This window comes from Podarcis vaucheri (assembly GCF_965113315.1).
Source record: "Podarcis vaucheri genome assembly, chromosome: 9".
Classification (NCBI taxonomy): Eukaryota; Metazoa; Chordata; class Lepidosauria; order Squamata; family Lacertidae; genus Podarcis; species Podarcis vaucheri.
Genome location: NC_138767.1, coordinates 61,076,533 through 61,102,257, shown reverse-complemented (window position 1 = coordinate 61,102,257; position 25,725 = coordinate 61,076,533). Strand labels below are relative to the sequence as shown.

Genomic DNA, 25,725 nt, shown 5'->3' with positions numbered 1-25,725 from the left:
GTTTTCCCTCCTAGTACATTTTTGTACACTTTTATTTATCAAAACCTTTCTGTGCCAGGATAACAATACCATTTTAATGTCATGGCCAAAAATTTAAGAGCTTCCCATCTCACGTATCGGAATAATTGGATGGCTGTCCAGCTACAGCAAGGCAGCAAAGGCGCACTAACATGTTTCCATTGCTTTTTTCTGGGGGTACGCAGGGGTACGCATACCCCTAAACATTTTGTGAATCTTTGTAGTTTTACTTTATTTATTTTTCCCAATTTGCACTATAAAATGGTGATTTTCTTGAGTCAAAATGAGAGTACCCCTAAACACCTTTCTTAAGAAAAAAAAAAGCACTGCATATTTCCAAAAAGCATCTAAATATCCCTCACAGTGTACAACGGCTTACAAGCTGCTTTTCATTAACCAGTTTGATGGACAGGAGCTGCAGCAATGAAGATTGAAGGCAATTAGAAAGACACATTTTCCACATGCTCTGTTTAACAAATAATAACCACATTCTGGAACTTATCAGCCATTTCCCCAGTGCCCTGTTTTCTCTTTCGCTGCTGAAACACCAGTTTCCCCGCTCCCCTGAGAAAAGCCATTTATGCACACCAGTGTAGTCCACCATTCCCCAAGAGAGACTTAATAGCATTTTTTTTTTTTTGCTTGAATCATTCATAGAGGAAGCAAGAAGTGTGGGGCAAAATTAATGAGAGTGCATTTCTTCTTCTTACTATGGTGGCTTCAGTTTCATTTCAAGCTTCCATATATTTGCTATCCAGAATAAGATTTTGCTGCTGCTGAAATGACTGCAGACACCTGTCATTGCTCACACAATGATCTAACCACTGAATGTCACCATCCTGAACAGATTTTCTAAGCGGTAAGTTTGCAGGACACTTGACCCATTCCTTAAATCACAATTTGCTAGGACTACCAAGAGCCAGGTAAAACTGCTTGGCTATGTGTCTGTGAGGAGTTTCTGAACAGGTTAAAGGTAAACATTGCCCAGCTAGCCGATATGACGTCATGCACCCTGTGGCCTCAGAACCTGACTTCTGGTGGCACCGCAAGGCCTCGGATTCGACTTCTGGTGCTTCACGAGGCACCAGAAGTTGCGTCGGAGGCCCTGCGGTGCAGATGCAGAACACCCAGAACAAAAAGTTTTGAGGGTGCTCGGGCCCCCAGGGTCCCCTAGAGATAGCTGTCATCAGGTATTCCAGTTCCTATGATGAGCTACACCCCAGTACGTAACTGCACAGCAAGCTTAAATACAGCATTACCTACCGCAAACCGTAAAGAACAGTTCCATCCGGATGTAGCCGAATCATTCGATTTTTCACAGTAACTCCATGAACAAAGGACTTCTTGTCATTCAGGAAGTATGTATCTGGTACCCAGAGATAGTCAGCCACTCTGTTATCTAACGTCAGATTCAAAGGTATTCCAGAGTATGATAGTCTTTTATCCCTCCAGGACTGCTGGAAATACATAGTGAGTGTGTAGTCCTGGGAACAAAGAAGAAAAGAAAAATAGTAATTCAGTGTGTGTGACTTTAGCATAGTTTCTAATACGTTTTATGATCTGAAGAGCGCAATTATTGCCACTGTACAATGAGATTCACTGAAAAAACAAACAACTGTGAGGGTCATGAATGCTGCTTCTGTTGGCCTGTTGACGCGAGCTTTCTTCTTTCAAGTGGTACAATGAACAATCTTGTGTCCACCTTTTCCATGAGGGACTTGCTCAAACTCCAAGATGTAACCGAGAACATCCTGTACAAAGGTGTCACAGTGCCTTAAGCGTGACCATTCAGACTTTGCAAAACCAGAACTTCATGTTCTTCAGCTTAAGGTCAAAGCTACACGGCAGGCTTGACGTCATTGTTTACCCAAATCTTACAGCCCCAGATCCAAACGCAGAGAATTTCAGGTACCTTTGAATTCAACTAGATAGTTAAGACATTGTAGCCAAGCTTCAATCAGACGTTTTTAAGGATGAGGTCCTAATATGGGTGCCAGCCCTCAAAAGTTGTGTGTGTCAGTGAGTGTCATGGACTGACTGGTTGCACTAGCAGGGGGTAAAGGCTCAGAGCCAGGGGGTTGCTGGTGGGATGACCATGAGTGGTCAAAGGGAGAATAGAGAGCAGACTGGGAGGGGGAAGTGTTGGAAGCTTAAGAAGTAACTGGGTTTAGTGATGAGATGCTAGAACAATACTTGCATTTTGATAAAAAGTGCCATGGGTGTAGGGCTGCCATACATCCGTCGGAAATAGCGTCCAGGCTAAAAATGGCAACGTATGCTGGAAGTGTTGATTTTTTGGGCGTATTTCCTTAAAAATAGCTCAAAAACTTCAATTTTTTGAAGATTTTGCAAAAATAGCCCAACAACAGATTTTCACTTTTTGAAATATGGCAACCCTACGTGGATGCCAGCATGAAATGGCTGTCATGGGTGGCAAAAAAGGAGGGGGGGCTGTTATTCTCTACCAGTGAGTACTGTCACCTCCACTATCCAAAGCCCTGGTCTTATATATGCTGTTAATAAAAAACCCCCAATAATGATGTATTTTTAAACTATCTCTAAGCGACATAAAATGTAAATACAGTTATGTTGGTCAATAGAAACCGGTCCCCAACTTCCTGCAACTTCATATTTGGGCAATGTCAAAAATATCACAGAACTCAAAAATCTTATCCGCTATTTTGTGACATTTTTGGTCACCCTAATAAACGGGATTTTGGAGTGAAGACTTGTTATGGTGTATTTATAATTGTTTTCATTCATAACCATTCCTCAGTTCTGGAGGGTGCGTATGTATGTTAAGTTTATTAGGATCTCCTAATTTGGGTTATATAAATGGATGTGCTTAGTCATCCAGGGGATAAACTGTACTTGTAGGCCCAGAGGAATCTGGATCTACAAGTGGTAAGGTCACTTATTACAGTGATACTGGGCCTCCTTCCCCGGAAAGATGTCAACTAATGCAACCATGACGAGCTTTTTAATCGCTTGCAAGTGCACCAAACATGTGTGTTGCCGCCATATGGTGACTCTTCAGGTTTTCTCAGAAAAGGGACTTCAGTGCCAGCTCTTGCCGCCCTGACAAGCCTCTCTGTCTCACTAGATGTTGTGCCTGCTCCACGCCAGCTTGCCTGGGGCAATAAAAGCAACTGGGAACCAAAAGGCAAAGAAATGAGAACAGCTGGGCTCCTTAATGAAAAATGCAGAGAGGATTTGAGAGCCAGTAGCATCCATTGCCATCAAACCCATTCTCATATGTAAGTAGATCCTGTTTACTTCATTAAGAGGTTACTTTGCTTCATATTTTACTTCATGTTTGTGCTTTAGTTCAGGATTGCCTGTTACTAATTCACACGTCCCTACTTTCTAAAGCACCTCCACAGTATTTTAGGGGCAGATTTGTAGTGTAGACGGCCTCTTCTGACATAGTCTTTGTCTCTACTGCAATCCTCTATTTCCATGAAGACATATATTTAATAAAGGTTGTGTCTTCAGAAGGCACCATTCACTTGAATTCTGTCCAGAAAAGAAATGTGATCAGGAGGTAGCACGTGAATCTAGAGTCCTGCTTAGGATATAGTTCCCAAAAAACCTTTATGAGTGACTAATTCTGACTGAATTTCTCATACTTGTGAACTGGAGCAACCTCTTCAAAGGCAACCATTGCGGACAAACCGCAAAATTTTGCACGACAGCCTACAAAATGCGTCAGTCAATATTATCTACTCAGCCTACATAGACCATTTATCTGTCCTTTAAATTACTAAGGACTCAGCTACATTGGCAAAGAAAAAGCGCTTTATGTGCGTTGTTTATGCATTCTAACACTGTGACAACAGATGGCGCTGTGGAGTTCTGTTTTTGCCAACCCAATCTCTCATACAAAGTTTAAAACATGTTTAATTGAAACACTTCTTTGATGTGTCTAGATCTAGCCTAAGTCTTCAATTTTGCTTAAAGGTAAAGGTAAAGGGACCCCTGACCATTAGGTCCAGTCGTGGCCGACTCTGGTGGCGCTCATCTTGCTTTATTGGCCGAGGGAGCCAGTGTACAGCTTCCGGGTCATGTGGCCAGCATGACTAAGCTGCTTCTGGCGAACCAGAGGAGCGCATGGAAATGCCGTTTACCTTCCCGCTGGAGCGGTACCTATTTATCTACTTGAACTTTGGTGTGCTTTCGAACTGCTAGGTTGGCAGGAGCAGGGACCGAGCAACGAGAGCTCACCCCATCGCAGGGATTCGAACTGCCGACCTTCTGATTGGCAAGTCCTAGGCTCTGTGGTTTAACCCACAGCGCCACCTTACGCACATTTTAATTCTACTTTATTTTATCCATACCAGTATTAGTTGTATTAAATAGAGTACACATGTTTTTAATCGTATAATAAATTATAAATATACATAGGTACTGAAGGGATTTTGCAACTCTGATGGGCTACTCTTCACCCGCTTTCCATATTTAAAATGAGTTCATGTGAGGTTGGCATAATCTTGCCAGATGGCATCGTATTGCCAGAGGCATCCTTTCGGGTTTTTTTCAGACTAGTATTGATGTTCAGTGCCTCTGGCAACTGGAACACAGATGCAGCTGCTATTAAGAGGTGGCATCCAACATCTTGGGAGGGCAAATTGGGACCCACCCACCCACACCATGGCCCTTGTCTGCCTACCATCACTCCCTGCCACTTCCCATCCGCCCCCACTGCCTTACCTTCACAGGCACATGTCATGGCAACCTGAGTGTAATCTTCAACACCTTCCTTTCCATGGAAGCACAGATGGCAGCTATAACAAAGGCAGCATTTTTCCATCTCCGCCAAGCTAAGCAGTTGGCTCCTTACCTCTCTCGCCCTGACCTAGCCACTGTGATCCACGCGACGGTCACCTCCAGACTGGATTATTGTAACTCGCTCTACGTGGGGCTGCCCTTGAGACTGACCCAGAAACTCCAGCGGGTGCAGAATGCCGCAGCAAGATTCCTTACAGGGTCCTCGCTGCGGGATCACATTCACCCGGTGCTGCACTGGCTCCCGGTGGAGTACAGGATCAGGTTTAAGGTGCTGGTTTTAACCTTTAAAGCCCTATACGGCCTAGGACCCTTGTACCTATGGGACCGCCTCTCCTGGTATGCCCCACGGAGGACCTTACGGTCTTCAAACAAAAACATCCTGGAGGTCCCAGGCCACAGGGAGGTTAGAAGGCCTCAACCAGAGCCAGGGCTTTTTCGGCTGTGGCTCCGATCTGGTGGAACGCTCTGTCACAAGAGACTAGGGCCCTGCGGGATTTGACATCTTTCTGCAGGGCCTGCAAGACAGAGATGTTCCACCAGGCCTTTGGCCAAGGCACAGCCTGACCCCTTCCTTTGGTAATCCTCATAGAACTCTAACCCAGTGTGTTATGTACTGAAGTTCTCACCCTGGGCCAGCAGGGGGATACTGTAGATAGTTCAGGTCCACATATGCAAATAAGGGATCAAAAGTGACATTCAGTGATTGAATAGTTACAGAAAGTTGTTACAGTTACGTTGTACTGGAGCTCTATATAAGCAGGCTGGCTGAACCCTTTAGTTCAGTTCTGTTCTGACCTGTGAATAAACAAAAGCTGTTTGGAGAATCGCTGTGTCGTCTGATATGCTCACCCACAACTTAACACAATGGTTGCCATTAATTTGATTTGAACTGGTTTTATAATGAATTGATTTTAGAATGCTGTATTATTTTACTATTGTTAGCCGCTCTGAGCCCAGCTTCGGCTGGAGAGGGTGGGATATAAATAAAATTTTATTATTGTTGTTATTATTATTATTATTAGAGTGAGTGCACTATGGCAACTGCATGGGGACATCCTGGGCGGGCATCTCAGCACCAACAGTGGGTCTCTCCCTCTCTCCTTCCCTCCCTCTCTCTCCCACTCCCTCTGCTGCTACGGCCTCTGCCTCCTCTTTTGCCATGGCTCCAGCCTCCACTTCCTCCTCCTCTGCTGTACTTCCTGCGCATCACTTCCAGAACCTGGTGCCTATGGAAGTGTGGTGGCAACTCCTGAAGTATGACTGGTGGCAGCGTTGGTGGAAGAGACTACAGCAGAGGAGGAAGAAGCCAAAATGGGACATCTGGGATTGCGATCAGATGCCGCCATGGCTTTAGTAAATCTTGGATGTCCCACTCAAAATGGGACAGTTGCGTGGTATGGGGTGGGGTGCCTGTGGGTTTCCAGAAGTTGCTGGACCACAACTCCAATTATCCCTGGCCACTGTCCATGCTGCCTGCAGTTGATGGGAGTTGGAGTCCAACAATCTCTGGAGGGCCACAGGCTCCTTATCCCTGCCTAAGATAATGTTGCTTTAGTTCCAGCCTTCTGCTGTTGCAAGGGGTGGAGGCTGCTTCAAGAACATTTTTGATGATCTGTTGGCCATGGCATGATGCTAGTCTTATCCCCTACTTGTCTTGTCCGAATAATAAACCCTTTGCATGACACAGTGGTGATACGAAGGGGCTGGTGGAGAGGACTATTGGGGCAGATGAATGAAAAGCTATTTCTGTTCCAGCTTTAAGGCTGGGTCCACAAGCCTGTGCAAAATAATGAATTGTGCCAGTCCTGGCATCCTTTCACCCTGTTATTATAAAGCCATTAACTTCAATGGCCTTAAATGAAAAGATGCATTTACATATACCTATAGCAGTGCAATTAGCACTGAAACCCATTTGTGGGGACTTGCTGCAGTGCAGAAGTCAACCAAAACTCCATATTCTTTATAAAATTGTGATGGATCAAAAAATCTATTCATGCATTTGGCCTACCCAGGGTGCCTACCTAATTACCTGTTCTTGCCTAATTTTTATTAGGAGTTTTTAGGAGCTGCCTGAAGTCTCTGATTAAAGCCAGCAGCACAACCTCTGATATTTATTTATTTAGCTAGATTTATTTATTGCTTGGGACGCAGGTGGCGCTGTGGTCTAAACCACAGAGCCTAGGGCTTGCTGATCAGAAGGTTGGCGGTTCGAATCCCTGCGACGGGGTGAGCTCCTGTTGCTCGGTCCCTGCTCCTGCCAACCTAGCAGTTCAAAAGCACGTCAAGAGCAAATAGATAAATAGGTACCGTTCCGGCGGGAAGATAAATGGTATTTCCGTGCGCTGCTCTGGTTTGCCAGAATCGGTTGTGTCATGTTTGCCACATGACCCAGAAGCTGTCTGCGGACAAACACTGGCTCCCTCGGCCAGTAAAGCGAGATGAGCGCCCAGAGTCGTCCGCAACTGGACCTAACGGTCAGGGGTCCCTTTACATTTTATTTATTGCTTAATCAAATGAATGATCTCTAAGTAATAATATTAAATGTTCATTACAAATATTGATAAAAATAAGCACTTAAAATAATGAATAGATCAGTTAAAGACAAGTTCTTAAAAAAGCAAAAGGCTGAAGAAATATGTATCCACAACAGATTTCTAGGGTCATTTTTCATAGAGTCTCTTAGGCTTCATATTAGATTCCATATCAAGGACATAGTCACCTTCCTGCTGGTAGAGTTCTAATATGCTACCAATCAAGTTGTTTTGATGTGTCTGGTGATTATTTTCTCCTCACTACAAGCTGACACCTTTGGTCTATTGTTGTCCCATTTGTTGCCCCATTGGCAGAACGATTCCACATGGAGAACTGTGATGAAAGGAAGTTGAATAGTGTGAGGGGAAATTTTTCATCCTCCAAAACAAGCTATTAGTCCTTTCTGGAGTTACAACCTACTAAAAATTGTGCAATTTTGCACATGTGTCGCTTAAATGTCATCAATGGCATGGACAGGACTGCAAGTTGCCTTTGAGCATAGCTGTCAACCTTCCCTTTTTTTGCGGGAAATTCCCTTATTCCAGCGCCGTTTCCCGCTGCTTCCGGCTGCTATCCCGGATTGTTAGATATCCCGTAGACTGTCCCCGGGACAGGTGAGTCTGCTGATCCCTTATTTTCGAGGCTGCTGATCCCTTATTTTCAAATCTGAAAGTTGACAGCTATGCATCTGACAGATGAAACTGTAAGCAAAGTCAGCCTGTTCTGCTTTTAGCCCTGCTTGCCCTGCTCATGAACCATCAAACAAACACGACCCATTGTAAAATACTGCAAATATATTTCATAAAAGAATCAGATTGTGTTACAGCAAACAAGAGTGATTCAATTAAAGCAGGAATAGAAAACCTGTGGCCTCTAGATCAGAGCTTTCTAAACTTTTCATGTCGCTGACACACTTTTTAGTTATGCATCTTTTCGCGATACAATAATTTAGTTTTGCATCATTTTGTCACACAGTGATTCAGTTTTACTAGCCAACCTGAGGTTAAAGTAGCACCTTTCCAGCCCTGGGAGCAGCGCTGGGAGCATTTGTGCGACACACCTACACACTGCAGGCGACACACTAACCTGTCACGACACATAGTTTGGAAAGCTCTGGTCTAGATAATGAGGGACATTAACTCTCAACAGCCCTAGCCAAGATGGCCAATGGCCTGGGATGGCAGTTAAGAGTCCAAGAAGATCTCCATAACATTCTAGAGAGAAGATATGCAAAAAATTATAGCTAGCATCCAACTGGCCTCCAAAGTTCTTAAGAATTATCAGTAAGCATCAATATTCACAAATTTTATAACATTTATCACTGCATACATATTAACTGTGGATGGTGACTAAACTCATGCTCTCTTTTAAAATAAATTGGTAAAACTTGCCTGAATTTATGACAATTATTAAAAAAACCCTTCATATTATACCAGCCTGCCCCTTTACATTCCATATAACATCAGACCAGAATAAACATTTTAGATCATGTTTTTGAAAGGAAGGAATCATTTTCATAAAGTAGATAAGGGACCTGGATGAAAAATCTGTAGTTTGAACTAGAGTTCACCAGGTCCAATTGATAATGCTGCCAACACTTCATTGTTCTTTGAAATCTGTCAGTGCTTGAAGATGAAACTAAGAGAACTTCAGAGGTTTCCCTCCTCCTCCTGAGAAGGGAATGCATTTTAATTAACTTTTGGCACCCAGAAATGACAAAGGAACAGATCGGATTTTTCTTTAAAACCAATGCCTCAATGATGAGAAAATCCTGCAACTTGTTTTCTATGACCTGGAAACTGGTGATTTCATTTGATGTGATCCAAAATCAGTATCCCTCTCTGAGTTTAAATGAAGATGCCATTCTTAGTTTGCCTCTCAACCCTAATTTGATATTCAATGCATTGCCATCCATCTTTTATGCCTTCATGCCAATGCCGTCTCATATCAAAGCCCTAGCAGATGAATTTCCACAAACACTTGAAAGCTAATTCTCTAACGCTTGACGTGTTCATTGAATTTTTCGAAGCATAACAAGCTTAGCTTGGATATCAATATTCACCTGTACCAGTGCCTTTAGCCTTATGTCTGAGTGTCTCCTTTCTCCATAATAACTGAGCTGAGGCAAAGACGGAAAAGGAACAAAAACACATTACACTGCATCAAAGCTCGTAAGTTTGCGCAGAAACATTTGCAGTGACAAATAACAGAACATATCAAAGGCAATGTAATAATTTAGTTGCCGTTGCAAAACTGGGGCCTTTCAAAACCTTTCCTTGCCATATAAAGAGTCAACAATTCAAAGCAATCATAATAAACACTTCCTTGACAACCCTTACACTTTCGGAGTACAATGTAAGGCAGCCCATTATACATTCATCCTAAAGGAGTGTGATCCAAAATTCATCTAAGTCAACCGAATTATTTTCTGTTGCTTTTGTGAATTCGGAAGATTTTCAACCCTGCAATAACTTCCCATTCTTATAAAAGCAAAAGTGGTAACAAATACTTAGAGAGTATTTTGCTCTTGGAAAGGGGAGAAAATGAATGTCAGCATATCAAGAAATTAGTATGATTCACGACTAAGGGTCTTCCAGATGGGGGGTTAATTTGTAAACTGGATGCTGGCAATGGAGGGTTTGTTTTCCTATTCCCCAGAAAGGGTGAATATGGATTACATGGGGGAAGCTATGTTGTGTGGATGGTGGGAAAAAACAACCCTGATCAGCAGCTATTCCACAATAAACACCCGTCTGAAGGCACCCTTTGAGCTGAACCTCATTTTATTTCTTTACTTAAAAATATTTAGTCCAAACAGATGCCAGGGCAATGTACAATGGGCATGAAAGAAACTTGGTTCCAAGTACCAATACAGTGGTACCTCGGGTTAAGTACTTAATTCGTTCCAGAGGTCCGTACTTAACCCGAAACTGTTCTTAACCTGAAGCACCACTTTAGCTAATGGGGCCTCCCGCTGCTGCTGTGCCGCCGGAGCACAATTTCTGTTCTCATCCTGAAGCAAAGTTCTTAACCTGAAGCACTATTTCTGGGTTAGCGGAGTCTATAACCTGAAGCGTATGTAACCTGAAGCGTATGTAACCTGAGGTACCACTGTACAACAAAACAAAACAATAGCACATCAGCATTAGTGATGAATTAGCAAGATGAGAGGTGACAACAGAATAACAATGCAGTCTAAACATAACCATTTAAAATTCCTGGACATTTTAACATCCAGAATAATGACCATACCATAGTTCTGTGCAAACTTCTTACATATAATTTTCTCTTGGTCAGCACATTTTGTGAGCCACCAACTCCTCAGTCATGTATAACTGAATAGCCCAGCAGGTGCTCAGTTTTGCTTCTTGCCCTGGACTGCAGGAACAAGCAGCTGATAAGCAACTGACTACAATAAACTACAGTTTCCATGATTATTATTAATTTTTTTGAGGGGTGGAGTCCTGTGATTTAAATGCATAGTATGTATACATTCCAAGACACCAGGTGCCCTGTGTTCATCATAACTGTAAAAGCTGCAACGAGTATTTAAAGAGAGAGAAGAAGAGAGAAATAATTCAAATGTGCTCCCCCCGCCATTGTTGGCAAGTTACACAACAAGCAGCCATTGTAGCATCACACGCCGTATTTCTAATAATAAACCAAATTCATAAAGTCTGACAGTGTCCTTCAGCAAAACTGCGTTAAGTTGTTATAACGTCCATTATTATCTGGTTGCTATGGCAACTGTGTTTCTAAGACAACTTTCCAACCCCACTGGGAAGTTGTGGAGATGAGGCTGGTGTTGATAACATGACATTAATGACATGCTAGGTATTAAGAAAGCTCTGTTTAAAATCTGAATGAGAATAGAAAATGGGAGACAAAGTGTATGCAAAATTAGTCCTTCTATTGCACTAAGTAGGTCAAGGTCTCCCAAACAGCAGATGAAGTGGTACGCTGTAACACTTCAGACTGCTTATTGATGGGGATTCATATTATTGAATACTCATATTTAAAAAACACCCACATATAGGGGCGTAACATGGGTTGCTGGTGTCCGAGTCGGAGCAAGTATTGTACGGGTGAACGTTGCAGCGGTCAGTCCCTTCACTGGCCAGCATCTAATCAAGGGAGTCTCTCCTTACAAAGTACAGTGGTACCTCGGGTTACATACGCTTCAGGTTACATATGCTTCAGGTTACAGACTCCGCTAACCCAGAAATAGTACCTCAGGTTAAGAACTTTGCTTCAGGATGAGAACAAAAATCGTGTTCTGGCAGTGCGGCGGCAGCAGGAGGCCCTATTAGCTAAAGTGGTGCTTCAGGTTAAGAACAGTTTCAGGTTAAGAACGGACTTCCGGAACGAATTAAGTACTTAACCCAAGGTACCACTGTAGTCCAAAACTGTCAATCTGACAAATTTTTGTCAGCATATTTTGTAATTAAAAACCAAATTGTTCCTATGTCCATACAGTGAGGAAGTAGAAGTTGAACTTATAACCTTGCTCAGTGAAAGGAACAGGAGTCTTTCTACCTGCTGAAATATAATGCCTACCACTTTGCTGACTCCTTCACAGTTTATTCAACAGGAGGAAATCTAAGAGTACTCTGAAATATTGACTCACCTTTTCACTACTAATGATACAATAGACGGAGATATAATAGCAACTCTACTCATAAGTGTGGGGGCTTGCACTAACAATTCAATGAGAACTTTGCTACATCCCTCAAAACCTTAAACTTTTGAAGAGTTGCCAATAACATGTGTTATTGAAACTTAAATGTAACTCACAATTGAGAAGGTTTAGAGACAAAGTAGTAGAGTTTGTGCCAGAACTGACCAAGCTTTCTTAGAATTGCCATTATGGTGCAATTATGGTACAACAGACATACTAAAATGTGGAAGTTCTTCTGGAAAAAAATGGCAGAGAATACTGTAGTTTGAATGACAGATAATCTCTGATCCTACTTTAAAGCTAGACTGGGCTGTTGAATTAGGAAATAAACATGCATTGAATTTAAAGACACTACTGTGGAGAAGAAGAATTGTAGGCTCACATGGTGATTATATATTTGACTGCAAATAAGGTTTTGCAAGCCTGACAATTACCGTATTTTTCGCTCTATAAGACGCACCAGACTACAAGACGCACCTAGTCTTTGGAGGAGGAAAACAAGAAAAAAAATATTCTGAATCTCAGAAGCCAGAACAGCAAGAGGGATCGCTGCGCAGTGAAAGCAGCAACCCCTCTTGCTGTTCTGGCTTCTGGGATAGCTGCACAGCCTGCATTCGCTCCATAAGATGCACACACTTTCCCCCTTACTTTTTAGGAGGGAAAAAGTGAGTCTTATAGAGCAAAAAATACGGTAACTCAATCCCCTAACTGGTTCTTTTCGCAGTCTTAGCAGAAGTGCACCTTTTAATACAACTCATTCTTATCAACAGCTTATACTGGCTCAGGATTCCTATTAATATGTTACCATCAACACAAACAGAATATTGTTGCCTGCCACCCCAATCTTTGAGCGGTGCGAGATTCAAGAGGTTTCTGGTGTTTACCCAGGGTTCGTGTTTTCTTTGGAATGAAGAACAGCAAAGGTTGTGGTGTCTTTATAATACAGTCATACCTCGGGTTACAGACGCTTCAGGTTGCGTTTTTTGGGGTTACGGACCACCAAAACCCAGAAGTACCGGAACGGGTTACTTCCGGGTTTCGGCAGTCATGCATGCTCAGAAGCGCTGAATCGCAACCTGCGCATACGCAGACATGCCGCTGCGGGGTGTGAACGTGCATCCCGCATGGATCATGTTCGCAACTCAAGCGTCCACTGTATATGGTTTATTTACACCTATATACAACCTGAGCCTACGATAGAGGGGTTCACAGCATTAACACCCCAAAGGGACTTGCTTATCCCATAGCCAGAGCCTTGGATTCCCAACCAGGTTCTAGCTCACATTGCACCACTCACATCTTATGCTTATTAAAGAAGAAGAAGAGTTTGGATTTGATATCCCGCCTTTCACTCCCTTTAAGGAGTCTCAAAGCGGCTAACAATCTCCTTTCCCTTCCTCCCCCACAACAAACACTCTGTGAGGTGAGTGGGGCTGAGAGACTTCACAGAAGTGTGACTGGCGCAAGGTCACCCAGCAGCTGCATGTGGAGGAGCGGAGATGCAAACCCGGTTCCCCAGATTACGAGACTACCGCTCTTAACCACTACACCACACTGGCTCTCAGATTTTGTGCTCACAGATTTTGGCATGTTGCCCCCCTCCACACCTTAAAAATTGTGTGCATGGCCGGGGGGGGGGGAGGAAATGGTGGGATAGGAGAGCAGGAAAAAATGGCCAACAATCCGAGCAGCCTTCATGGGAGTGTTTGGGTGTGGAAGAGGTGGTTGGAGAGGAAGAGGACGAAGACTAGGAACCACATTTGTCCCACCACTGATATGTGCAGCGATCTAAAAAATGGTTTTGAAATGGTTTTCTATGGGTCATTCAGGCTGTACCCGATTTTGCTTATACAGTGGTACCTCGGGTTACAGATGCTTCAGGTTACAGACTCCACTAACCCAGAAATAGTATCTCGGGTTAAGAACTTTGCTTCAGGATGAGAACAGAAATTGCACAGCAGCGGTGTAGCGGCAGCGGGAGGCCCCATTAGCTAAAGTGGTACCTCAGGTTAAGAACAGTTTCAGGTTAAGAATGGAGCTCCAGAACGAATTAAGTTCTTAACCCAAGGTACCACTGTACATGCAACGGCCAGGAACACAACCCCCGCTATTTTTGCTGGGGCTGATGAGGACTGTTGGTTTCACATCCTTGCCTTAGGCTATGATTTGCACTGGCTTTACACTATTTTTGTGTTACCCCTTTAAATGGAATATATCATGTGGGAATCAGCTGTGATTCTTGACTATCTTCGCAGAGAAAAATTATTCTAGTTGAGCTTGCCTATCACTTTCTATACGTCAGGGTCGCGGGGGGAACTGCCTGTACTTTTTTTGTTTATCCTTTTCGAAAGACTGAATGATAACAACAACAACAACAATAACAACAACAACAATTTATTTATACCCCACCCATCTGGCTGAGTTTCCCCAGCCACTCTCGGTGGTTTCCAGCAAAATATTAAAATACAACAGTCCTCCAGATATTAAAAGCTTCCCTAAACAGGGCTGCCTTCAGATGTCTGGTAGTTGTTTTTCCTTTGACATCTGGTGGGAGGGTGTTCCACAGGGCGGGCGCCACTACCAAGAAGGCCCTCTGCCTGGTTCCCTGTAACTTGGTTTCTCACAGTGAGGGAACGACCAGAAGGCCCTCAGCACTGGACCTAAGTGTCCGGGCAGAAAGATGGGGGTGGAGACGCTCCATCAGGTATACTGGACTGAGGCTGTTTAGGGTTTTAAAGGTCATCACCAACACTTTGAATTGTGCTCGGTTTGGTTTAAAAGCCACTATTATTTAGCTAGAAGTGTCTGATCTGTTCACATGCTAATCAGAGTTGTTAATCATTCCCTTTTCAGCAGGCCAGGGAAATGGCATGTTCATGCCACTGTATACAGTGATAATTAATTTCCCATACATTTTCTGCTGTTCAGACTGAGTGGTAGTGAGGCCATCCTAAAGCTATTTATTCCAAACCTTTGATTGAAATCTTTATGGACAGCTCTTAGCAAAGAGCAGAGTTCAGTGATAAATGGTTGCTCAAACATCTACCATGGCACAGCATATCAGCAAGAAGATTACATAATGCTTTAGTAAATGTCTTGTTTTGTGGCATGGCATGTAGCTATTCCTTTTACCGCTCTTCAAAGAGCCAAGTTGCATGGTCAAAAGTACTGTGTTGATGCACTGTACAATTTCCAGCTACAGGTGATGGACCAATGTTTTGATCTGCCACATCATCCTCTCGAAGGAACCCATTTGTGTCTCAGAGAGAAGACTAAGCTAGAAAATGCAGAAGCTAGATGTGAGTCTAAAAAGCAGAGACATCACCTTGCCAACAAAGGCCCGTATTAGTTAAAGCTATGGTTTTCCCAGTAGTGATGTATGGAAGTGAGAGCTGGACCATAAAGAAGGCTGATTGCCAAAGAATTGATGCTTTTGAATTATGGTGTTGGAGGAGACTCTTGAGAGTCCCATGGACTGCAAGAAAATCAAACCTCTCCGTTCTTAAGGAAATCAGCCCTGAGTGCTCACAGGAAGGACAGATCCTGAAGCTGAGGCTCCAATACTTTGGCCACCTCATAAGAAGAGAAGACTCCCTGGAAAAGACCCTGATGCTGGGAAAGATGGAGGGCACAAGGAGAAGGGGACGACAGAGGACGAGATGGTTGGACAGTGTTCTCGAAGCTACCAGCATGAGTTTGACCAAACTGCGGGAGGCAGTGGAAGACAGGAGTGCCTGGCGTGCTCTGGTCCATGGGGTCACGAAGAGTCGGACACGACTAAACAACAACAAAGAAGTGAGTCAGATGCAATAACTTGGAGCCAATCAGAACCTAAAATTGCAGATAAAACTATGTGCATGCCAGCAATCTTGCAGGCTTGTTCACAGCGAGTTTTCCCAAGGAAAGCGGTGGGACAAACAAAAAACCGCTCAGACCTGTGCCTAGAAAGCATGGGGGAAGTGGAAAACCTCCTCAACCTGTGCTTTCTAGGCATGGAACAAGGAAAAGTGTAGACGAGCCCTGAGTCTTGAACAAGAAACTTCTGGGGTCTGAAGCTGGAACCTTTCCCTTTTATTCTTATTTCATCCCCTAACATGTACAGTTCCTTCCTTCCTTCCTTCCTTCCTTCCTTCCTTCCTTCCTTCCTTCCTTCCTTCCTTCCTTCCTTCCTTTGTAATTGCCATGGCAACTTCGCAAGGCCACACATACTGTGAAAATGTATAGCATTTAGAAGGTACTGAGCGCTAGGATAAATGAGCATCTTCAGCCTACTAATAAGCACCTGTGGTGCTGTGGTCTAAACCACTGAGCCTCTTGGGCTTGCCGATCAGAAGGTTAGCAGTTCGAATCCCCACGATGGAGTGAGCTCCCGTTGTTCTGTCCCAGCTCCTGCCAACCTAGCAGTTCAAAAGTATGCCAGTGCAAATAGATAAATAGGTACCGCTGCAGTGGGAAGGTAAATGATGTTTCCGTGCTCTCTGGTTTCCATTACGATGCTCCATTGTGCCAGAAGCGGTTTAGTCATGCTGGCCACATGACATGGAAAGCTGTCTGTGGACAAATGCCGGCTCCCTTGGCCTGAAAGCGAGGTGAGCACTGCAACCCCATAGTCATCTTTGTCTGGACTTAACCATCCAGGGGTCCTTTACCTGGGAGTTGGAATAAGTCATGTGATTGTGAAGAAACTGGAGAGCAAAAAAGTGGCAAATCCAGTACAGTGGTACCTCGGGTTAAGTACTTAATTCATTCCGGAGATCCGTGATTAACTTGAAACTGTTCTTAACCTGAAGCACCACTTTAGCTAATGGGGCCTCCTGCTGCTGCCGTGCCGCTGGAGCACGATTTCTGTTTTCATCCTGAAGCAAACTTCTTAACCCGAGGTACTATTTCTGGGTTAGCGGAGTCTGTAACCTGAAGCGTATGTAACCTGAAGCGTATGTAACCCGAGGTACCACTGTATGTGGATCTAAATATAAAATTGAGGGTATGCATCTATTTAGCTTGAATATTCCAGATGGTTTAAAGATTTTTTTTTAAAAAAAACCTAGTAAACTGATTTTAGGGTTTTAAAAACATATCCTAAGATATTTTATCCCTGGGATGTTGTATGTTCTCCTCCACAACACACACACTACTGCTTTTTAATTTCTTTTTAGAAAGGTCCAGATTAGAAATAATTTCCTGGCATTACCATATAGTACAATACCACTGTCTAGCTCAGGGATCGGTAACCTGTGGTCTTCCAAATGTTGGACTCCATCTCTCATCAGCCCTAACCAGAAAAGCCAGATGTTGCTGAAGCTAACACCATTGGTCTAGGTACTAGTTTTCTTGGAGGGCCACTTTGATCCCTATCATATTTAAATCACACTTGTTGGATGGGCATAGTGCACTATGAATGACACCTGCATACTTGTGGAGATTTTCTTTCACAGGATAATAGCAAGACCGTCTCTCTCACCCTAACCCTACCTGTGTTCTAAGATGTGCATGCTACTCTGGTAGACTGGAGCCTCTTAGATTGTCTGCCTTTCTCTTTCTGTTCAGGATAATCATCATCATCATCATCATCATCATATCTTTATTTGTGTCAGTCGCAAGCCATAGCAAAGGAATCAAATACAATCAAATACCGATATAGCTAGATGGTTGTCCATACAAAATGCATTCTATTTTCAAAATGCATTTTATTTGTAACGTTTACAACTGTACAAATAAAAGAGTTAATAACTGTCCTTGACCGTAAGTAAAACATATGAACTAGTGGGCTTTCTTTGCTAGGCATTCAACGGGTTAGTCAGGTGGCAGATGTAATTCCAATTGCCCCAGCTAAAAATTTTGCTGTGTTTGCTGTCACCTGGTAATCTTGGTCTTCAGGAAGGAAAGAGACTGTGGCAATGAATGAACAACCTGGTATGGATGATGGAAGAGGGGTAATAACCTCATCACACAGATCTTTATAAAGAGAGAAAGCTAGGAGTACATGCACTACAGATTCGATACTGCCATATCCGCATGGACATAATCATTTTTCAAGCAGAATTTGATGGAAGCCACCCTTGAGTATTGCCGACGGCAGTATGTTCAGTCTTGCATAGGTGAAGTCACATCTGTATTCCAAAACTGTTAAGTTTTGCAGATAGGATGCGGATGTGTGGAGGAGACTAGGTGCGGAAGAAATGGTACCAAGGACAAAATTTTCTTATGGTGGCTGAGTTATTCTGTTGCTCAATGTCGTATAGGCATTGCCTAATTAAATTCTTTGCTTTATCAAAATCTAGTGTTAATAACTGTTGGGGTGATAAACCAGAGGAGTAGAGCTTTTGAGTAACAGCTTTGGTCCCAGCACTCTGGTGTCGGTCCTGCAATATTAAGGGCAATAGACCGGTGGGGGTGAAATTCAGATGAAGCTAGTAAGTAAATTGTCCTGTACGAAATTTGTAATTCAACTGAGGGAAGATTGGCCTCCAACTGCAATGAAGCGTTTGGAACACAAGATGGCACTGAGAAAATTTGCCTTAAGAACTTGGACTGAACAATTTCTATAGAGTCAAGGTGAACATTTGGCCAAATCTGTGCCCCATTTAGTAGCTGGGCCAGGGGTTTAGCTTTGAACACTTCTAGGGCTGAGGGTATGTGGCTACCGCCTTTTGTGTCGAAAAACCGTGATAAGATTTTGCCACTTTGAGATGCATTTTCCTTTATACAATTCAGATGTGCTACCCAGGACCCTCTTGACTGAAAGACAAGTCCAAGATATTTCACGTCTTTGACTTGTTCAATTGGCTCAGTATCCATTTGCCAACTATAGGCCCTATAGTTTCTTGAGAACACCGTGACTTTGGTTTTCTTGTAATTCACAGCCAGTTGTTCTCTTTGGCAGTATCCTGTGAATGCCCTCATCAATGACCACGTCATCTGGAATAGTAGGACTGAGATGGCCTTTGTGGCCAATTTAGGAGCATGAACTTGGTCAGGTTAAAAACATGGCAGGTGCATAAGCAAGAGTTCACTATAGTTATTACCTTTTTCAGCCATACAAATTGTGGGGGAAACTAGGCCATTTATCACATAGTGGCTTACTGTGAACAAAAACAATTATAGGTATCTTGTAAGGACCAAAGCACAAGGAAGGTCTGTGTTAGTGAGTTTGTTAGGGCTGTTGTATAGTCTCCTTTAGGCAATAAAAGAGTTGCTGCCAATTGACTGTAGTCTTTGGCATTAATTAAGCAACAAGTTTGTTATGTCTCCACCAGGCTTATGAATCTACCTTCAATTCCTTGAATTGTTCACACAGGTCTGAAAAACAGACCTGTTTGCATAATTTCCAATATTTATTCTATATAATAATAATAATAATAATAATAATAATAATAATAATAATAATACTAATAATAATACCCAACCCATCTGACTGGGTTGCCCCAGCCACTCTGGGCAGCCTCCAACGTATATAAAAACACAATAAGACAGTGAACATTAAAAAAAACCTTTCCCTATAAAGGGTTCCCTCAGATGGATTGGGGATCTGATAACTCCATACCCTCCAACATCTCCAATGAAAATAGGGACATCCCAAGGATAGGGGACGCAGGTGGCGCTGTGGGTTAAACCACAAAGCCTAGGACTTGCCGATCACAAGGTCGGCGGTTCAAATCCCCGTGACGGGGTGAGCTCCCATTGCTCGGTCCCTGCTCCTGCCAACCTAGCAGTTCGAAAGCACGTCAAAGTGCAAGTAGATAAATAGGTAGCGCTCCGGCGCGAAGGTAAATGGCATTTCCGTGCGCTGCTCTGGTTCGCCAGAAGTGGCTTAGTCATGCTGGCCATATGACCTGGAAGCTGTATGCCGGCTCCCTCGGCCAGTAAAGCGAGATGAGCACTGCAACCCCAGAGTCGGTCATGACTGGACCTAGTGGTTAGGGGTCCCTTTACCTTTTACCTTTAAGGAAAAGTGGTACATTCCAGGATCAAATCAGAAACCTGGATGGCTTCTGTAAATCCGGGACTGTCCCTGGAAAATAGGGACACTTGGAGGGGCTGTGTGTGGTCTTTCTGGTCATCGCTGTGATAGAAGAGCACTTTTAAAACAGAGGACCAAGTCAGTTAAGATGTTCAAAGAAGCTAATTCCAGAAAGAAGCTTTCATGTCCTGTTTAATAATACACTGCCAAGAGAATAATTTCTGTGTAAACTGTCAAGTGCTCATCTGGGCTAGAGAACAGTGCACCACTCTTAATAAATCAAAAGGCTCCACCCTACAAAAAGGAATGTACAGGATACAAAGGAATGACTTGCAAAGCTCAGTAGGACAGGCGGAGCCTAAGAAAGAGTTACCCACATTTCAGCCATGGATAACAAAGAGTTTTAGGGTGGATTTGATGACCAGCCTGTAAGAAGTGACTTAGTATTGCCACCTCTTTATGTGGGTCGTATTTTGGAAGCTGTGTCTCATTTATTACGAGCAGAAAGCACAGATGGGGCAACTGATTCCGTGCGCTCTGCTTTCCGTCGTGGTGTCCTGTTGCGCCAGAAGCGGTTTAGTCATGCTTGCCACATGATCCGGAAAGCTGTCTGCGGACAAACGCTGGCTCCCTCGGCCTGAAAGCTAGATGAGCACCGCAACCCCATAGTCGCCTTTGACTGGACTTAACCATCCAGGGGTCCTTTACCCGTATTTATGGGACCGCCTCTCTTGGTATGCCCTGCAGAGGACCTTAAGGTCCATGAATAAGCATAGTTTAGAGGTCCTGGGCCCTATGGAAGTCAGATTATCCTCCGCCAGGGCCAGGGCCTTCTCAGTGATGGCTCCGACCTGGTGGAATGCTCTGTCCCATGAGACTAGGGCCCTGCAGGAATTAACTTCCTTCCATAGGGTCTGTAAGACAGAGCTATTTTGCCTGGCTTTCAATTTGAACTTAGCCTGATCTTTTATTCCCCTTCCTCCCCCCTCCTCTTTTTATGAACATTAGCCGCTCTGGGATCTCACAGCTAATTCTCCCCTGGTCTCCTTGCTGGCCCAAAGAGGACTGATTTAGCCAGCTAGCCCGGGTGATCATCTAATGTTTATTGGATAGATTTCCCCCCTAAATTGATTTTTTGAATTCTGAATTTATTGTTGTTCACGTTTTGTACTGTATTTTATGCTGTTTTCGTTGCATCAATTAAGTGTTTTAAATTTGTTGTTAGCCACCATGAGCCCAGTTTTCTGAACTGGGAAGGGCAGGGAATAAATAAAATAATAATAATAATAATAATCATCATCATCATCATCTTCACCTTTTTACTTTAATTGCACTTTGCAGGTAGATCTAACACTATTTTTCTAGAAAAAGAGGTGCCAGAACTCACCATGAATGCCTCCCTCATTCTTTTAGAATGGCAATGACACCCTCCTGGGAACCCACCGCAGAGGTGACAGAACTGAGTTCCGCCGAGTTCCAGCTGAAAAGCAGCCCTGCGTAGACTTACCCAAATACTGTTTTCTTACAGGGAAAGGTGCCTCGAATAGGCTTTTATGAACAGAGTTATGACACGTCAGGTTGCTTTCTGAAGTTCAAGAAACGGGATCATGGCAAGTAGAGGCACAGTGAGCCTAGTCACAAGATGAGGATTTTCGCCCCAGAGTCACATCCTAATAAGAAAACGGTTATAGGAACCCATTCTCATGCTACTCACATTCCCAGTCCTGGTGTGAAACGGCAGCAGCTGAGGGCAAATCTCCATAGTTTATGTTAATCACTTTTACCCAGCTGTGCTGTAATTTGAAACCTCTGGAGCTGAGTTCTCCCCCCCCCCGCTCCATCTTTAATGCCTTCTGCTGAAGAGAGTACTCTAGCATTACCAACAGTATGATGCAACAGACGGATTATTATAAATATAGTATGCAAATATACACAAACTCTCACCTGCGTATGCGATAAGTCCAAATTGCTTTTCATTCTATCTACCGCTAGCAGATAGAGGGTGGCAGGCAGCTCCTGCTGTAATATGCATTATGCAGCAGGCAGATTATTTTCTGTTAGTTATGAGAATGGGAGCAACCTGCTGGGGTCTTCTGCTCTGATTTTTGTAGGTAATGAGCAGTTCACTGAGAAATGTTTCTCCATTTGCCTTCCTTCCACAGTCACATTTGCAGGGACCTCACTTTACATGGACGCGGGCGGCGCTGTGGTCTAAACCACTGAGCCTAGGGCTTGCTGATCAGACGGTCGGCGGTTCAAATCCCCGTGACGGGGTGAGCTCCCATTGTTCGGTCCCAGCTCCTGCCCACCTAGCAGTTTGAAAGCAGGCCAAAGTGCAAGTAGATAAATAGGTACCGCTCCAGCGGGAAGGTAAACAGTGTTTCCGTGCGCTGCTCACCCAGGAGAGGACTCCCCTGCTCAGCACCTGAGGGCCCCAGTCCTGCCACTCAACACCAGGCCCAGGGCAGGGCCTGATGGGCTCTATAAAGGACTGCTGCTGCTGCTCCTGGGCAGAGAGGGCTCCATTTTGTTTTGATTTTTTGGTTAAATTGCTGCTATTTTTTACCTATGTCATTTTAAACTGTGATAATGCTGAATTCTTAGTTTTAGATTTTGATTTATGTGGAAGTTGTTTCCCATTTGGTTGTGTATTTTTTGATGTGGTTTATTTATTGTTTATGACTTTTGTAATTATGTAAATCTTGTTATGCTGTAAGCCACCTTGAGCATGGTTTTGTAACTGGAAAGGCGGCATACAAATAAAAAATGATGATGATGCTCTGGTTTCACCAGAAGCGGCTTAGTCATGCTGTCCACATGACCCAGAAGCTGTCTGTGGGCAAATGCCAGCTCTCTCGGCCTATAGAGAGAGATGAGCGCGCAACCCCAGAGTCGTCTGCGACTGGACCTAATGGTCAGGGGTACCTTTACCTTTACTTTACATGGACAAATGGAAACCTAGATACAGTGGTGAAGCATGTGAGCAGTTGTCCCGGGCACAAAATAGTTAGGGGTGCAAAATTTCAACACCTGCTGCTGCTGCGCGTTTCCATTGCTGGGATCTGTTGAGAACTTCTTCTCCATGCGAACCAGCAAGTGATCTCTCCAGACAATATCCATCATCTCCAGGCAGGACTGAGAGATACCCATGCCTGAAATCTTGGAGAACCATTGCCAGTCGGATGGACTAATGGTCTGGCTGACTTAGTATAAGGCGGCTTCCTATGTTATTATATCTAGGCAGTGGTGTAGCATGGGTTGCCAGAACCTGGGGCCGTGTGAAGGGGTGGGTGGGAGGGAAATGGATGGAGTATGCATGTGCATCACAACCACAGATTTAAGAAAAGAAAAGTCATTCCATTGTCTGGAGAGGTCACTTCCTGCAGCATTCTGCATGCAAAGCAGCTACTCTACCACTGTGCTGCAGCCCTTCTGCATACCATCTCTACTGCTTCCCTGATAAACCAAGGGGACTGAACCATGAGAAACAGAAAATGAGACATATCTTACTGAGCTGAACTGGACAAGATCAGTCAGATTTGGTATTTGCATCTTATTGCTTACCTACTCCTGATCCCTGCCCTGACACCAGCCATAGGAGTTATGAAACTTTGCTGGCTTCAAGCAGATTTTAGGAGCATATAGCAAGTTCTAGCAAAAAAAGAAAGGAAAGAAAAGGAAAGGAAATACAGCTACCTAAAGACTGAATGGGAATCCTTAAAAAAAAAAGGAAGACAACCAATGATGCTAAATTAATCCAGCAAACGGAGGAATTATTTGTGAGCAGACTTTGATTTTTCACGAATGGATTCACGATTGGGAAAAGGCTTTAATAATGTATTCAGTGACCAATTTCAGCCCATGGGATAGTCACAAACACTTTGAGATATGTCGTGAGCGCCGTGGCCATTTCAGTCATATAGTATTATTTCAGTTTCCTAGATGAAAGCCTTAAAATAATACAAAGAAGAGGAACTTTCTGTCTTCGCGGGTGGATTGATTTTCTGGGATTTATGATCACATGAATTTCCCTGCTCTGCTGTCTTCAAAGAAAATTCAGTGGGAGGAATCGAGATTTACAGTACACTACACAGGCCTATTCAGTCGTAAGTCCCATTGTGTTCAATGAGACATACTCCAAGGTAGGTGGGTACAGCATTGCAGCCTGTACTCTGGTACAGTGGTACCTTGGGTTAAGTACTTAATTCATTCCGGATGTCCGTACTTAACCTGAAACTGTTCTTAACCTGAAGCACCACTTTAGCTAATGGGGCCTCCTGCTCCTGCCGCGCCGCCGGAGCATGATTTCTGTTCTCATCCTGAAGCAAAGTTCTTAAGCTGAAGCACTATTTCTGGGTTAGTGGAGTCTGTAACCTGAAGCGTATGTAACCTGAAGCGTATGTAACCCAAGGTTACATTACATCTCAATTTATCTGAGAATACGCCTCGGTGGAATTTTCTGGGTAGACATATATCTATAGGACTCTGCTGTTATTCTGGTGGTTTATCTGTACGAGTTGGGTGGGTCATTTGCACTATTGATAAGGAAAATACAGAATATCAAGTGATGATGTAAGGATGATGTAAACTTGGTTTGTATGCGAAAAGAACAGAAGCAGTTCTGGGAACAGAGAGACGTGGGAACTACAGTCTTAGAATGAGAGGCAGAGTGAAGGAAGCTGAGAAGGTGAGCAGAAGGCCCAAAAAAGCACTTTGGTACTCTACTTCACTGCCTCTCGCTCTCTCAAGATCTGATGTGGACCTATGCTCAACTTGTGCATTTGTAAATAAACATGAAACATTACAAAACGCCGCAAGTCTCCCAATTACGCCTCCTTCCAAAGGAAACGAAACCTGGGGAAGCATTGCCCCAGGAACTTCTCGCCATCTGGGGAATGCTTAGCAATATATCAATAATGGAAACGGTGCAGTTTACTTTAGGTGAAGGATGGAAGAAATGCCAAAACCAAATTATCTATGCCGTCTCATTTGGGGGAGCTAGCTATTTTGGGCTCCGTTCGCTGGGACCGTCTCTTGAGGCAGCCCTAGTTGAAATGAATGAGAATTCATCATGCTTTTGTGACTCTCCCGTTAATTTCAATAGCACTCGTTGGAGAACAGTTCCCAGTGGAATGCATCTTTCCTTAGTAAGTGATTTTCACTCACCATGCTGCATTTGTTAAATATTTAATACCAAATCTGAACAGTGATTAGCAGGCTCATAAAGCACATGTTTAGGATATGTCAAATCCTGCTACAGAGGCAGTTGTGTATCGTGGGACGTATTTTCCAATGAGCTTTATTTATTTTTAAATCCATCTTAAAAACAGCAAGTCCCCTGATGTCTCTTTTCAACATTTTAAAGGAATCCATAGCCATTAAGGCTAGTATACTGAGCAGATACAAATGTTCTAAATGGAAACAAGCAAAAGCAAAGTAACTCATATTTTAAAGCTAAAAATCTGTTCTGATAAGATTACATATTTTTTAAAATAAAACTTCATCCTTTTCAACCCCTCTGGAGGCCTAAGGGAACAGTGGTGCTTCTGCAATGAAGAATGGAAGCAGTGGCAGGTGCAGAGCATTAAATATTCCCATTGATTTTTAAATGTATATTTATTTTTTCTTTTATTTCTTATTCATTCTTCTTATTTCTTAATGCATTTTGTATTGTATTCTGTGGAACTGAACAGCTGGAGGGTACCTGGAATTCAAATTGTAATATCATAAAATACAATATAAGAAATAA

The 25,725-nt window shown here is 43.4% G+C and overlaps 1 protein-coding gene across 1 annotated transcript in view; it reads right to left on the bottom strand.

Moving 5' to 3' along the window:
• GABRB1 (gamma-aminobutyric acid type A receptor subunit beta1) overlaps positions 1-25,725 on the bottom strand; it is a 102,943-nt gene that overhangs the window by 36,397 nt on the left and 40,821 nt on the right. Inside the window, exon 4 of the mRNA XM_082238265.1 lies at positions 1,282-1,502. Coding sequence (XP_082094391.1) covers positions 1,282-1,502 — 221 coding nt within the window. The remainder of the gene's footprint in view (positions 1-1,281; positions 1,503-25,725) is intronic.